General features: G+C 42.7%; 1 protein-coding gene across 1 annotated transcript in view; it reads right to left on the bottom strand.

Moving 5' to 3' along the window:
- The window catches only part of LOC122931152 (sodium/hydrogen exchanger 2-like), a 91,923-nt gene that overhangs the window by 26,424 nt on the left and 49,222 nt on the right, over positions 1-16,277 (bottom strand). The window contains exons 4-5 of the mRNA XM_044285137.1: positions 3,936-4,153; positions 12-217 (exon numbers count right to left, since the gene is read on the bottom strand). Of these exons, the coding sequence (XP_044141072.1) occupies positions 12-217; positions 3,936-4,153 (424 nt within the window). The remainder of the gene's footprint in view (positions 1-11; positions 218-3,935; positions 4,154-16,277) is intronic.

Raw genomic sequence — 16,277 nt, 5'->3', positions numbered from 1 at the left:
TTTATTCTCACCTGAATAAAAACTGTAAAAAAGATCACCACTATGACTGATGTAATGAACAGTTTCTTCCTTGGAAACAGAGGCGTATCAGGAAGTAGAAACACTAAGGAAAAGCAGATTGCCCCGCGTAGTCCACCGTATGCAATGATGAACTGATCTTTCGGCGTTAGTTGTATTGTACGGAACTGGTTGATTATCAGAGTCAAAATAAATACACCTAAGAAATGAAAAAAAGAACACGTTTCTCCTACTGGTAACTAAAATTCAGAAGAACAAGAAGAACAATGTCTCAGTGGTTTCAAAGAGCACTTGTTCATCCACCACTTACAATGTGTGTTTCGGTTTACTGCTCTGCTTTGTACAGTGTATATTTATTACATGGGTCCCCATAATAAGCTGATAACAAGGTGCCTACTGCTGGGTCCTCCATTAGTTGTAATCTGTATAAGTATCTAGCAGCAAGTGATGAGTTCTGCTACAGAGCCACCGCAGGGGAAATGAAGCGTTACATCTTTCCGAATGAAATCATCAGACTAGATGAGTGTGGTCTGGTATAGAGAAGTGGTGTTGGGAAGAAATGGTCTGGAAAACACTCACTGAGGAGCCATCTAGAAATGGTCAGTGTGACTTTGAATTTATTACAGGAGGACATAGAATTATTATAAGTAAATGTATCTGTCTGTATATATATATATATATATATATATATATATATATATATATACACACACACACACACACACACACACACTCACACACACTCACCTAAAAGAATTATTAGGAACACCATACTAATACGGTGTTGGACCCCCTTTTGCCTTCAGAACTGCCTTAATTCTACGTGGCATTGATTCAACAAGGTGCTGATAGCATTCTTTAGAAATGTTGGCCCATATTGATAGGATAGCATCTTGCCGTTGATGGAGATTTGAGGGATGCACATCCAGGGCACGAAGCTCCCGTTCCATCACATCCCAAAGATGCTCTATTGGGTTGAGATCTGGTGACTGTGGGGGCCATTTTAGTAGAGTGAACTCATTGTCATGTTCAAGAAACCAATTTGAAATGATTTGAGCTTTGTGACATGGTGCATTATCCTGCTGGAAGTAGCCATCAGAGGATGGGTACATGGTGGTCATGAAGGGATGGACATGGTCAGAAACAATGCTCAGGTAGCCCGTGGCATTTAAACGATGGGCAATTGGCACTAAGGGGCCTAAAGTATGCCCAGAAAACATCCCCCACACCATTATACCACCACCACCAGCCTGCACAGTGGTAACAAGGCGTGATGGATACATGTTCTCATTCTGTTTACGTCAAATTCGGACTCTACCACCATTTGAATGTCTCAACAGAAATGGAGACTCAGACCAGGCAACATTTTTCCAGTCTTCAACAGTCCAATTTTAGTGAGCTTGTGCAAATTGTAGCCTCTTTTTCCTATTTGTAGTGGAGATGAGTGGTACCCGGTGGGGTCTTCTGCTGTTGTAGCCCACCTTTCTTTCCCATTCTGAAAATTCAGTTTGGTTTGGAGTTCAGGAGATTGTCTTGACCAGGACCACAACCCTACATGCATTGAAGCAACTGCCATGTTATTGGTTGACTAGATAATCGCATTAATGAGAAATAGAACAGGTGTTCCTAATAATTCTTTAGGTGAGTGTGTGTATATATATATATAATATACACACACACACACACACACACACAGTGTGTGTAAATAAATAAAATATATACAGTACAGACCAAAGGTTTGGACACACCTTCTCATTCAAAGAGTTTTCTTTATTTTCATGACTATGAAAATTGTAGATTCACACTGAAGGCATCAAAACTATGAATTAACACATGTGGAATTATATACTTATCAAAAAAGTATGAAACAACTGAAAATATGTCATATTCTAGGTTCTTCAAAGTAGCCACCTTTTGCTTTGATTACTGCTTTGCACACTCTTGGCATTCTCTTGATGAGCTTCAAGAGTTAGTCACCTGAAGTGGTCTTCCAACAGTCTTGAAGGAGTTCCCAGAGATGCTTAGCACTTGTTGGCCCTTTTGCCTTCACTCTGCGGTCCAGCTCACCCCAAACCATCTCGATTGGGTTCAGGTCCGGCGACTGTGGAGGCCAGGTCATCTGGCGCAGCACCCCATCACTCTCCTTCATGGTCAAATAGCCCTAACACAGCCTGGAGGTGTGTTTGGGGTCATTGTCCTGTTGAAAAATAAATGATGCTCCAACTAAACGCAAACCGGATGGAATAGCATGCCCCTGCAAGATGCTGTGGTAGCCATGCTGGTTCAGTATGCCTTCAATTTTGAATAAATCCCCAACAGTGTCACCAGCAAAGCACCCCCACACCATCACACCTCCTCCTCCATGCTTCACGGTGGGAACCAGGCATGTAGAGTTCATCCGTTCACCTTTTCTGAGTCGCACAAAGACACGGTGGTTGGAACCAAAGATCTCACATTTGGACTCATCAGACCAAAGCACAGATTTCCACTGGTCTAATGTCCATTCCTTGTGTTCTTTAGCCCAAACAAGTCTCTTCTGCTTGCTGCCTGTCCTTAGCAGTGGTTTCCTAGCAGATATTCTACCATGAAGGCCTGTTTCACACAGTCTCGTCTTAACAGTTGTTCTAGAGATGTGTCTGCTGCTAGAACTCTGTGTGGCATTGACCTGGTCTCTAATCTGAGCTGCTGTTAACCTGTAATTTCTGAGGCTGGTGACTCGGATGAACTTATCCTCCGCAGCAGAGGTGACACTTGGTCTTCCTTTCCTGGGGCGGTCCACATGTGAGCCAGTTTCTTTGTAGCGCTTGATGGTTTTTGTGACTGCACTTGGGAACACTTTCAACGTTTTCCCAATTTTTTAGACTGACTGACCTTCATTTCTTAAAGTAATGATGGACACTCGTTTTTCTTTACTTAGCTGCTTTTTTCTTGCCTTAATACAAATTCTAACAGTCTATTCAGTAGGACTATCAGCTGTGTATCCACTTGACTTCTCCACAACGCAACTGATGGTCCCAACCCCATTTATAAGGCAAGAAATCCCACTTATTAAACCTGACAGGGCACACCTGTGAAGTGAAAACCATTTTAGGTGACTACCTCTTGAAGCTTATCAAGAGAATGCCAAGAGTGTGCAAAGCAGTAATCAAAGCAAAAGGTGGCTACTTTGAAGAACTTAGAATATGACATATTTTCAGTTGTTTCATACTTTTTTGATAAGTATATAATTCCACATGTGTTAATTCATAGTTTTGATGCCTTCAGTGTGAATCTACAATTTTCATAGTCATGAAAATAAAGAAAACTCTTTGAATGAGAAGGTGTGTCCAAACTTTTGGTCTGTACTGTATATATGTATATCAATTAATAAAATTAAGGTAAGGCCTCTTTCACACGACCGTATGGCTTTTTCAGTGTTTTGTGGTCCATTTTTCACGGATCCGTTGTTCCGTTTTTTGTTTCCGTTGTGTTTCCGTTTCTGTTCCGTTTTTCCGTTCCATTTTTCCGTATGGCATATACAGTATACAGTAATTACATAGAAAAAATTGGGCTGGGCATAACATTTTCAATAGATGGTTCCACAAAAACGGAACGGATATGGAAGACATACGGATGCATTTCCGTATGTGTTCTGTTTTTTTTGCGGACCCATTGATTTAAATGGCGCAACGGAATGTGATTTGCGGGCAATAATAGGACATGTTCTGTCTTTTAACGTAAATACTGAAACGGAAGGCATGCGGAGTACATTATGTTTTGTTTTTTTCCCAACCATTGAAATTAATGGTTCAGTATACGGACCGTATATGGAAAGCAAAAACGGTCTGTAAACAGAAAAAAACAAAAACGTTGTGTGCAAGAGGCCTAAGAGTAATACTCCATGTTAATTTATTCAACTCTTCTTATGTCACACTTACCTGTTGCTCGCCAAATCAAACAGAAAAGCAAAGTAAAGCAAACAAAGGCCCAGTTCCATTCATGATTTCTTCCAACAGTAGAAACGCCCATGAAGATAAAAATCAAGGTTTCGCTGACGCTGCTTAACATCTTCATGAAATATTTAATTGTTGTGTAAGACTTCTGAGACACGTTCTCCTCAACATATTTGTTCATGGACATAGCGCAAGTTGTGATCCTAAAATAGGAGCATCCAATAGAGAAGTGTAATAAAATCTGTATTTCTATTCTTGAATTTATCTATGATTGTCACAGTTTCCCATGTAGTAATGAAAAAGCAGTAATTATTTAACCCCTTAAAGACCGGGCCTATTTTCATTTTTACATTTTTCATTTTTCCTCCTTGTGTTCCAAAAGCCATAACTTTTTTATTTTTCCGTTCACATAGCTATATGAGGGCTTATTTTTGGCGGGAGAAGCAGCATTTTTTTTAATGCCACCATTTAATTTACCATGTCTTGTATTAGAAAACAAGAAAAAAATTATTTGTGTGGCAAATTAGAAAAAAAATTCTGCTAAGGTTTTTGGGGTTTTGACATCACAGCGTTCACTATGCATTAAAAATGACCTGACATTCTTATTTTGCGGCTCAATATGGATGCGGCAATACCAAACTTTTACTACTTTAAACAAAAAAAAACCTTTAGAAAAATCTAAATCTTCTTTGCATCGCTATATTCTGACAGCCATAACTTTTATATATTTCGGTATACAGAGCTGTATAAGGGCTTGTTTTTTGTGTAACGAACTGTAGTTTATTGATACCATTTTGGTAGTATATACAAAGATTTGATCACAGTTATTCAATTTTGGGGGGGCAAAATGAAAAAAAATGGCTAATCGCGTGTTTTTGATTTTTTTTTTTTGTTCACTGCACAGGAATTTTTTTAAAATATTTCAATAGTTCAGACATTTTTGGACGCGGCGATACCCATTATGTTTATTTTTTTATTGTTTATGTATTTTGTAATATTCGGAAAGGGGGTGATTCAAACTTTGAATATATTGGTGTTTTAAAAAAAAAATGTTTATCTTTCTTTCACTTTTTTTTTTTTATAGCTATTAGCCCCCATAGGGGCCTCGCACATGGGATCTTATGATCCCCTCTCCTATTCACCCTATTAGAGATCTATTAGGGTGAATAGGATTTTTACTCCCTCCATTCTGAGCTATGCCTCTTTAATGTTCAACGAAAATTATATGTATATATATATATATATATATATATATATATATATTTATATAAAATCCCTGATTGCTCCATATGTCCTTTTTCTTAGGTATTCTCTTATACTAGAGGAAGAGATTGCAAAAAGGTGGCAACCACTAATCTTTGGTTAGAAGGGTTTAAAAGGACTTGATAGTCTTTGCATTCAGCATCAAAATGAAAAATAAACTGAGCAATATACATAATTTTACAGTTCTACTTCTGTCTCCTGTGAGGCAATGACAGGCCTCATATATGAAGAGGGAAGATATATGTCTCCTAGAACGGTGCAGGAAACCTATTAGAGGATATGTATGGTATGATTTGTTGTGTTTTCCCCACGATCACCTGGCCTGAGGTGAGGCCAGGTGCGATAATCACTTGGGGATAAAGCAATCCTCAGGTGTATGAGAGGATGGAGTTGGGCCCCAGGGAACAGACCTGCAGAGAGCCTGTCTGGTCCCAGCTAGGAGGGCTGGGGAAGCCTGTGAGAGAGGAAATTGAGAAGGAAGCCTGCTGAGGCTCTGTGTGGTTCCAGGCAGGAGGGTTGGGCGGCCACAAGGCTGATGAAGCCTGAGTTTGGGGGGGACCCAGCAATGCCTGAAGAAGAAGAGAGGTGTCACACGGTGAGAGTCAAGAGGACGGCTGGACCATATCGCCCCAAGTTATTTCGCTGCTTCCACCAGGAGGACTGGTGGGTTGCACTGGTCACAGCTAGGAGCTAAATACCACAGTGTGAACACTGACCTAGAGGTGAGTTAGGGAAAACCTCTGTATAGTAAGCTCCCAGCTGGGCAAGGATTTATTGTTTTGTGTTGATGTAACACGTTGTGATGTGAAGCTGTGACTTCATGGGGTCAAGTGATGCAAAACTTGGAAGTTCAATGTGCTGTGTGACAAATAAAGCACTGTTTGAGCTTGAAAAACCCCTGTTTGGTGAAAATCTGTCATTGCCGACCCCTGTGAGAGAGAGCGATCCCTTACACCCCATTCCCCATCCCCAAAACATCATGTTCATTGTGATGAGATGTGGCGAGCAAACACTGTCCATAGTGATGAGTTCCATCTACCATGACATCACCGCTATGGACAGCAACTGGCCACCATAATATTACCAATTTCCATAAACAGTGCATTCTTGAAAGGGAACCTGTCACTTGGAACTTGCTGACCGATATGCAGGAAGCATGTTATAGAGCAGGAGAAGCTAAAAATGCTGAAAGTTTGTGACATGAATATAATAATTTTTCACTGGAAGACCTTGGTAATGACTAGTGCAGGACTGTGCTGTGTTTAGGCTTTGTGCAAAATTACATTGATCTCTATGTTGTATTGTTCCATCATTTTAGATAAATGTTTGCATTGAAGGCGTTTTCCAAGAATTCAGTTTTGATGATCTATCTGCTCGTAGGGGGGCTGACTCCCGACATCCCTGCCGATCAGCTCTTTAAAGGGGCTCCGTCACCCTGATCATATAGCCTGGTAGGGCTGATGACGCAGACAAAAACCATACCTTTTACAGTCATGTGAAAAAATTAGGACACCCTTTGAAAGCATGTGGTTTTTTGTAACATTTTTAATAAAAGGTTATTTCATCTCCGTTTCAACAATACAGAGAGATTAAAGTAATCCAACTAAACAAAGAAAACTGAAGAAAAGTCTTTTCAAGATCTTCTGTAAATGTCATTCTACAAAAATGCCTATTCTAACTGAGGAAAAAGATAGGACACCCTCACATGTATTCCCTCTTAAATTGGCTCAGATCTCACACAGGTATATCACACCAGGTGCACATAATTAGTAGATCGTTACTCTGCATGTTGAATGAGGCTTGCCCTATTTAAACCTCAGACATTTAGTTTGGTGTGCTCCTGACTGTTGAAGTGAGAGTGAGCACCATGGTGAGAGCAAAAGAGCTGTCAGAGGACTTCAGAAAAAAGATTGTAGCAGCCTATGAGTCTGGGAAGGGATTTAAAAAGATCTCAAAAGATTTTGAAATCAGCCATTCCACTGTCCGGAAGATAGTCTACAAGTGGAGGGCTTTCAAAACAACTGCCAACATGCCCAGGACTGGTCGCCCCAGCAAGTTCACCCCAAGAGCAGACCGCAAGATGCTAAAAGAGGTCTCCAAAAACCCTAAAGTGTCATCTCGAGAACTACAGCAGGCTCTGGCTACTGTTGATGTAGAAGTACATGCCTCTACAATCAGAAAGAGACTGTACAAGTTTAACTTGCATGGGAGGTGTGCAAGGAGGAAACCTTTGCTTTCCAAGAGAAACATCGAGGCCAGACTGACATTTGCCAGAGATAAAGTTGACAAAGACCAGGACTTCTGGAATAATGTTCTTTGGACAGATGAGTCCAAAATTGAATTATTTGGACACAACAGCAGAGGACATGTTTGGCGTAAACCAAACACAGCATTCCAAGAAAAGAACCTCATACCAACTGTGAAGCATGGAGGTGGAAGTGTCATGGTTTGGGGCTGCTTTGCTGCAGCAGGACCTGGTCAGCTCACCATCATAGAATCCACGATGAATTCTACTGTGTATCAGAAGGTGCTTGAAGAACATGTGAGACCATCAGTTAGAAAATTAAAGCTGAAGCGGAACTGGACCATGCAACATGACAATGACCCAAAACATACTAGTAAATCAACCAAAGATTGGCTGAAAAAATAGAAATGGAGAGTCCTGGAATGGCCAAGTCAAAGTCCAGATTTGAATCCCATTGAGATGCTGTGGGGTGACTTGAAAAGGGCTGTACGTGCAAGAAACCCCTCAAACATCTCACAGCTGAAAAAGTTCTGCATTGAGGAGTGGGGTAAAATTTCCTCAGACCGATGTCGAAGACTGGTAGATGGCTACAAGAACCGTCTCACTGCAGTTATTTCAGCCAAAGGAGGTAACACTCGCTATTAGGGGCAAGGGTGTCCTATCTTTTTCCTCAGTTAGAATAGGCATTTTTGTAGAATGACATTTACAGAAGATCTTGAAAAGACTTTTCTTCAGTTTTCTTTGTTTAGTTGGATTACTTTAATCTCTCTGTATTGTTGAAACGGAGATGAAATAACCTTTTATTAAAAATGTTACAAAAAACCACATGCTTTCAAAGGGTGTCCTAATTTTTTCACATGACTGTATTTCTCATGTAGTAGGTCCGGTGTGGCAGGAAAAGCAACTTTTAAAAATATGCAAATGAGGAATTCGAGCACTCTGAGGCAGGCTTATGTCTTCCAAGAACTGCTTCTGCAATGCCCCCATTCCTTGTTAATGTCATCCTTCTGCACCTAATCACGCCCCCATGACCGCTGAGATTCCGCGCCTGCGCACTTGGTTCCATGCCGGCGCAAGCGCACTGGATCTTTTCCTTCCTTCCCAGCTTGTGTGTCTGTCCAGTGTGCACGCACCTAGTAGAGTAGGCTTGATCCGGGTGACAGAGCCTCTTTAAAGAGGCTGTGGCACTTTGAGTACCTGAAAATAGGCCATCAATATTGAAATCCTGAACATCCATAGAAATGTCAATAGGACTTTTCTAATAGCAAATGCCATCAGTTTACTTCAGTTAGTCTCCATATGCCATCCTACCAAGTAAAAAAAGAAACCCTTAAATTCCCTTTCAATCAATTAAACAGATCCATCTGTCAAAAATTGAAAGGTTTGACCCAGACCTAAGCATACTGTCTTACTTGCACAAAAGGGCAGATTTATTGTTAAATAGAATCTGTCACATCTTTTTACCCTATAGAGATGCGGACATGTACAGCTTTATCGCCGCTAGCATGCCCGCAATATACCTGTCCTATAGCTCTGCGTGGTTTTATTGTGTAAAAAAAGATTTTATAGATATATACAGTACAGACCAAAAGTTTGGACACACCTTCTCATTCAAAGAGTTTTCTTTATTTTCATGACTATGAAAATTGTAAATTCACACTGAAGGCATCAAAACTATGAATTAACACATGTGGAATTATATACATAACAAAAAAGTGTGAAACAACTGAAAATATGTCATATTCTAGGTTCTTCAAAGTAGCCACCTTTTGCTTTGATTACTGCTTTGCACACTCTTGGCATTCTCTTGATGTGCTTCAAGAGGTAGTCACCTGAAATGGTCTTCCAACAGTCTTGAAGGAGTTCCCAGAGATGCTTAGCACTTGTTGGCCCTTTTGCCTTCACTCTGCGGTCCAGCTCACCCCAAACCATCTCGATTGGGTTCAGGTCCGGTGATTGTGGAAGCCAGGTCATCTGGCGCAGCACCGCATTACTCCTTCATGGTCAAATAGCCCTTACACAGCCTGGAGGTGTGTTTGGGGTCATTGTCCTGTTGAAAAATAAATGATGGTCCAACTAAACGCAAACCGGATGGAATAGCATGCCGCTGCAAGATGCTGTGGTAGCCATGCTGGTTCAGTATGCCTTCAATTTTGAATAAATCCCCAACAGTGTCACCAGCAAAGCACCCCCACACCATCACACCTCCTCCTCCATGCCTCACGGTGGGAACCAGGCATGTAGAGTCCATCCGTTCACCTTTTCTGCGTCGCACAAAGACACAGTGTTTGGAACCAAAGATCTCAAATTTGGACTCAGACCAAAGCACAGATTTCCACTGGTCTAATGTCCATTCCTTGTGTTCTTTAGCCCAAACAAGTCTCTTCTGCGTGTTGCCTGTCCTTAGCAGTGGTTTCCTAGCAGATATTCTACCATGAAGGCCTGATTCACACAGTCTCCTCTTAACAGTTGTTCTAGAGATGTGTCTGCTGCTAGAACTCTGTGTGGCATTGACCTGGTCTCTAATCTGAGCTGCTGTTAACCTGCGATTTCTGAGGCTGGTGACTCGGATGAACTTATCCTCCGTAGCAGAGGTGACTCTTGGTCTTCCTTTCCTGGGGAGGTCCGCATGTGAGCCAGTTTCTTTGTAGCGCTTGATGGTTTTTGTGACTGCACTTGGGGACACTTTCAAAGTTTTCCCAATTTTTCGGACTGACTGACCTTCATTTCTTAAAGTAATGATGGCCACTCGTTTTTCTTTACTTAGCTGCTTTTTTCTTGCCGTAATACAAATTCTAACAGTCTATTCAGTAGAACTATCAGCTGTGTATCCACCTGACTTCTCCACAACGCAACTGATGGTCCCAACCCCATTTATAAGGCAAGAAATCCCACTTATTAAACCAGACAGGGCACACCTGTGAAGTGAAAACCATTTCAGGTGACTACCTCTTAAAGCTCATCAAGAGAATGCCAAGAGTGTGCAAAGCAGTAATCAAAGCAAAAGGTGGCTACTTTGAAGAACCTAGAATATGACATATTTTCAGTTGTTTCACACTTTTTTGTTATGTATATAATTCCACATGTGTTAATTCATAGTTTTGATGCCTTCAGTGTGAATCTACAATTTTCATAGTCATAAAAATAAAGAAATCTCTTTGAATGAGAAGGTTTGTCCAAACTTTTGGTCTGTACTGTAAATTAGCCAAGTAAGGTGCCCAAGGCGTGGTTACTTACGGTTAAGGAGCGCAGCCACGCCCCCTGTGAAGGAGCCCAGCACCGCCTGCATCCAGGAATCTCCTCCTTGCTCACAAAGTTACAGTGCTGTAATCTTGTGATGCGCAAGCTAGCGCATGCACAGTGCCGGCAATGTGTTCGTTCCCTTTGCTGGCATCAGCCTCAGTGAACGAACTGCGCATGCACTAGCTCGCGCATCGCGAGATTACGGCACTGTCACTTCATGAGCAAGGAGGAGATTCCTGGACTCCTTCACAGGGGGCGTGGCTGGGGTCCTTAACCCTAAGTAACCACGGCTTGGGCTCCTTACCAGGCTGATTTACATATCTATAAAATAATTATAAATTAATAAATTATAAAAATAAATATAAATAAATAAATATTGCGGACATGCTAGCGGAGATCTATACCTGCATGTCCACAGCTCTATAGGGTAAAAAGTGGTGACAGATTCCCTTTAACATCATAGGATACGTGCATTTAGTCAACAATTTATCAAACTGTTCAGGTAAGTGAAACCCACCATGTATTCCAATTTTGGGGGGCATTTTGAGAGCCTTATGTTGATCGTCTAAACTCTAAAGAGCTTATAGACACTATTTAAAGACATGTCAAACATCAATTATTGGATGTGGTTGAGCCTATAGGAGACTACTTGCCAGCATTTTCTACAGAAGTGTTCCTCAACTCCAGTCCTCAGGGCCCACCAGCCGATTTGAGAATATTCCACAGAGTGAACCCCTGTGGTAAGTCCTGATGCATTGAAACTAATATCACCTGCTCAATGCTAGGGAATTCCTGAAAACAAGAACGACAGGTGGGCCCTGAGGACTGGAGTTGGTGAACACTGATCTACAGAACACATTAGGGCTCCATTCACATGTCCGCAACGTGTTTTGCAGACCACAAAACACGGACAGCGGCAATGTGCGTTCCGCATTTTGCGGACTTCACATTGCCGGCACTAATAGAATATGCCTGTTCTTGTCCACAATTGCGGACAAGAATAGGACATGTTCTATTTTTTCCGAGAACGGAATTGCGGACCAGGAAGTGCGGGCCCATAGAAGTGAATGGGTCCGCAATTCCGTTCCGCAAAATGCGGAACAAAATTGCGGACGTGTGAATGGACCCTAAAGGAGTTTTGCAGTGCTAGTATATTGATGACCTATCCTCAGGATAGGTAATCAGTATCTGATCGGTGTGAGTCCAACTCCTGGCACCCCTGCTGATCAGTTGTTTGACAAGGCCACGGCACTCCTGTGAGCACTGCTGCTTCTTTACTGTTAACTGCACATACCGCTTAGATCGTAGTGGCGGTGCCGTGTAACTACAGCTGCTCGTCCCATGCTTGAATGCACAACCCCTCTTATAACTGTGTCATTTGATAAGGATGCACTGGCTGAGAGTTTATGGCTTCTAGCAACCAATTTGCCTCTGACAAGAATCCTACTCGTTTCTCTCTGTCACTAGCATATTATTATTTTTGATTACTGATTTGTATAGAGGAGTACCTTTCTGCTTTGAGGGGGAAATACATTGTTAAGCATGGTGGTTCAGGGACTAGCACCGGTCCCTTGCAGCGTTGGGGTTCTGGGTTTAAATCTGACCATGGGAAATATCTGCATTGAGTTTGTATGATCTCCCCATGTTTGTCTGGGTTTCTTCCCAAAGACAAAGAGACGGGGAACATACATTGTGAGTCCCACTGGGGACAGTAATAGGATAGTAAGGAATATGCTAGTGCTATATAAGCAAGGGAAGAAAATAAATGAATTGAATGTAGTCAGATCGTTATACCCACTCACAAATGACACTTTAGCCTGTATTACACTGCTCGATTTTTCGGCAGATAATCGCTAATGAGAGCTCGCATGAACGCTTGTTAGTGATCATCTTGCAGTGTAATACTGCTGCCGATTTGCCCGATTAACAAGCAAACAAGTTCATCAGGCCATCAAAATTTTTTGACATGTTAAAAAATTATCATTCGCCAGCAGCGGGTTGTGGCGTCTAATAAAGATCTGCCGCCGGTAAACCACTACACAGGAGTGGAACGAGCGATGGCATAGTGATCGCGCCTCCCCATGCTGCAGAGGAGATTGCTGCATGTAATAGCAGAGCAGGGGCGGACACGGGCAGCAAAGGTCCCCTGTGCAAAGGATGTACCTGCCCCCCCCCCCCCCCATCACACATACAAATATAAACGTATATGTGCAAATAAAAAACATCTTGTGACTATGTTTACAATATGTATATATATTCTTTTCATACTAGGTCACGCCTCAAACTCTGCCCAAATTATAACTATACACACCCAGCCCCCTTAATGCCCCCACATAGTAATTATTCCCTCCTTGTGCCAGTACATAGTAGTAATGGTCAGATATGTGCCCCCTCACAGTAGTAATGGTCAGATTTGTGCCCCCTCACAGTAGTAATGGTCAGATAGGTGCCCCCTCACAGTAGTAATGGTCAGATAGGTGCCCCCTCACAGTAGTAATGGTCAGATAGGTGCCCCCTCACAGTAGTAATGGTCAGATATGTGCCCCCTTCACAGGAAGTTATAAACATATACTCACCTAGTTGCTCATGATCACAGTTCAGCCGCTGGCGCTCCACAGCAGTAGCAGGATGTAGTGTCACACATTGCTCTGCTGGTCTGTGTAGGAGGAGGAGCACAGCAGATTCCCGGCCGCACTGCTCCTCATACGCAGACCAGCAGTGTGATGTGTGACACTACATCCTGCTACTGCTGTGGAACCAGGTCCATATTTAGATTTGATGCTGCCCTAGGCACTTTAGTGGCAGCTTCCCCCCCCCCCCCCCATTAAGTCCATAGCTGATGCTCCCTAGGCCTTCAGCTATCCTCAGGACTCCCTCATACACTTGGACAATTAAAGGGCTGACCTGTTACGTGTGCACTTGGCACCTGAAGGCCTCTGTGTTGGAACCATGTTCTTATGTGGCTGCACTGCTGAGAAAAGTGATGTTTTATTATATACAAACAGGGGCGTTACCATTAGACCTAGAGGCTCCGCTCTCTCTGTAACTGCCGCGCCCTCTGCACTTTAACATGGCCCGGTGGGATGACATTTTCACTGCCAGGCCCTGTCAAAGTAGACAGGGAGCGGCAGTTGCAGAGACAGCAGAGCCTCTAGGTGTAATGGTAACGCCCCCATTGCTCCTAGAGGATCATTTGCATATATTATCATTTTTTCTCAATAATGCAGGCATATATGAACATTCTTAAAAATGCCTGATCAGTCAGAAAAATCCATTGAAATGCTGGATCCGTCTTTCCGGTGTTATCCGGCATAACGGATCCGTCATTTTTTGTTTATTTTTTTCCAAAAGAATTCCGGTCTGCGCATGCGCGGGATGGAAGGACGGATCAGGCATTCCGGTATTTTGAATGCCGGATCCGGCCCTTATACATTCCTATGGAAAAAAAATATCATTCATTCAACTTGCATTCAGGCAAGTCTTCATTTTTTTGGGCCGGAGATAAAACCGTAGCCTGCTGTGGTTTTATCTCTCTCCTGATCAGTCAAAAAGACTGAACTGAAGATATCCTGATGCATCCTGAATGGATTACTCTCTATTTAGTGTTCTTTCACACTAGCGGCAGGACGGATCCGACAGGCTGTTCACCCTGTCAGCTCTGTCCTGCCGCTATTTTGCAGTGCCGCCGGACCGCCACTCCGTCCCCATTGACTATAATGTGGGCGGAGCTCCGGCACAGCACGGCAGTGCAAGGCGAGAGGCCGTCGGACTAAAAATTCCTGCCGCTAGTGTGAAAGTACCCTTAGAATTCATGGGGATATACCTGATCAGTTATTTTCCGGCATTGAGCCCTTTTGACGGAACTCAGTGTCGGAAAAGAAAACCGCTAGTGTGAAAGTACCCTAAACCATGTCATATGTCACCCATTCAATGTGTTCAGGTCATAGAGAAACGCACCATCGAGAAATCAGTAAATATGAATTTATGATGTAACGTTCACCTCGAGCCAAGGGTCTGAATGTGCAAACACAATGAACACTCATATTGTTTCCTAGCTTCCTGCTCCCACAATAATATTGACTTTCCACAAGCACAATGGTGGATTCATAAACAGCATTATTTGGAACAGCACGTGCAGTTTGTCTTTGCAAAATTAAGAAGTGGATTCAGAAGGAATAGTAAATATAAAGGAAGGACTTGTACTACTCCTGCTGGATCCACTTCTGGCATTGGCTCAAAAACTGCATTAAGAACTGCAGCCCAGATTTACTAATATGACTGCACCAAGAATCTGTCTAAAAAGTGGTGTAATTTTCTCCAATATTTCTTGAATAGTGGGGTAGTGCTTAGTGGGGATGGCATGGCTTTGCAGAAAGGGGGCATGACTTAAGATATGCCGTTTTGCATCAAAATTGTGCATCAATTCTGGCCTAAAATTTTGTCTCAAAGTAAGGCTAGTTTCACACCTGCGGTGTGAATTCCGACAGGCAGATTGGAAATCCCAGATACAAACGGAATGCCCGCTGGCCCCATTAAGTATAATGGGTCCAGCAGAATCGTCCAGACACTAACCGCGGCAGTTTGTGCCTGGCTGATTCCCAGCATTGTCTGTTGGAACAGCCTGACGGAATTCACACCGCGGGTGTGAAACTAGCCTTAGCCAACCAATAGTTAGTACAGAATTAGGCAAATGTCCCTATCCCTACACCATAGTTATTATCCAGCCTGACTGAGCTACAGTACTGTGATAAATCTGGTGCAGGTCTAGACAGCCTGTCTATATTTATATCATCACTACAGGATTAGTAAATCTGTCCTTGTGTGTGAAACCACCCTTAGGCTTAGTTGATATATAGGGGCACATTTATTAAGACTGGTGTTTTAGATGCCTTCTTAATATACCCCTAAGCTGGTGGTGGATCCGCAGGAGCTATTAAGAGACACGAGCCTCTCCATAACTTCAGCGCATCCAGTGCCTGTCAGGCTTCAGTGTGGGAGGGAAACACCACACCAAGCATAGGAGGGAAGTGAGGGGACAGGGAATCAGGCCTGAGAACTAGGGAAGGAAGATGGACACCTAGTGAAAACCAAAATCCTGACTGACTACCAATATGAACAGACCCCAAAGGTAGGTGAGTTCATATGCGGTAATACCTAGAGTCCTATCTACCCCTATAGGACCCTGGTACTAATGGCAGGGATGAGACTACCTGTTCCTCCAAAAGGAAGAATGAACAGGAGTCTCCCTCAGACCTAATTCAAACAATAGGGAAATGCAACACTCAGATAACCAAAACAGAATACAAAGGGGAAAGGAAAGACTTAACTTTAAAGGGGCTATGGAAGCACCAGGAACTCAGCCGAGATACAACCACCAACTATCCACAGGTCCAACAGAAGCTATAAACCGCACAGCATTGTGGGAGAAGCAACAATAAATAAGGAAGGTAAAATGACCACATTAGCAACACCTGGAGGCAAGAGGTGTGGACATTACTAGAAACAACACAGACCCCTAATGATCCACAAGGAAACCTGTCAGATCAAATCACGTGTTGCCAGTCTCACAGATCTCC

This window comes from Bufo gargarizans, chromosome 3, assembly GCF_014858855.1.
Source record: "Bufo gargarizans isolate SCDJY-AF-19 chromosome 3, ASM1485885v1, whole genome shotgun sequence".
Lineage (NCBI taxonomy): Eukaryota > Metazoa > Chordata > Amphibia > Anura > Bufonidae > Bufo > Bufo gargarizans.
The sequence above is the reverse complement of the archived record's forward strand: the minus strand, read 5'-3'. Positions and strand labels throughout refer to the sequence as shown.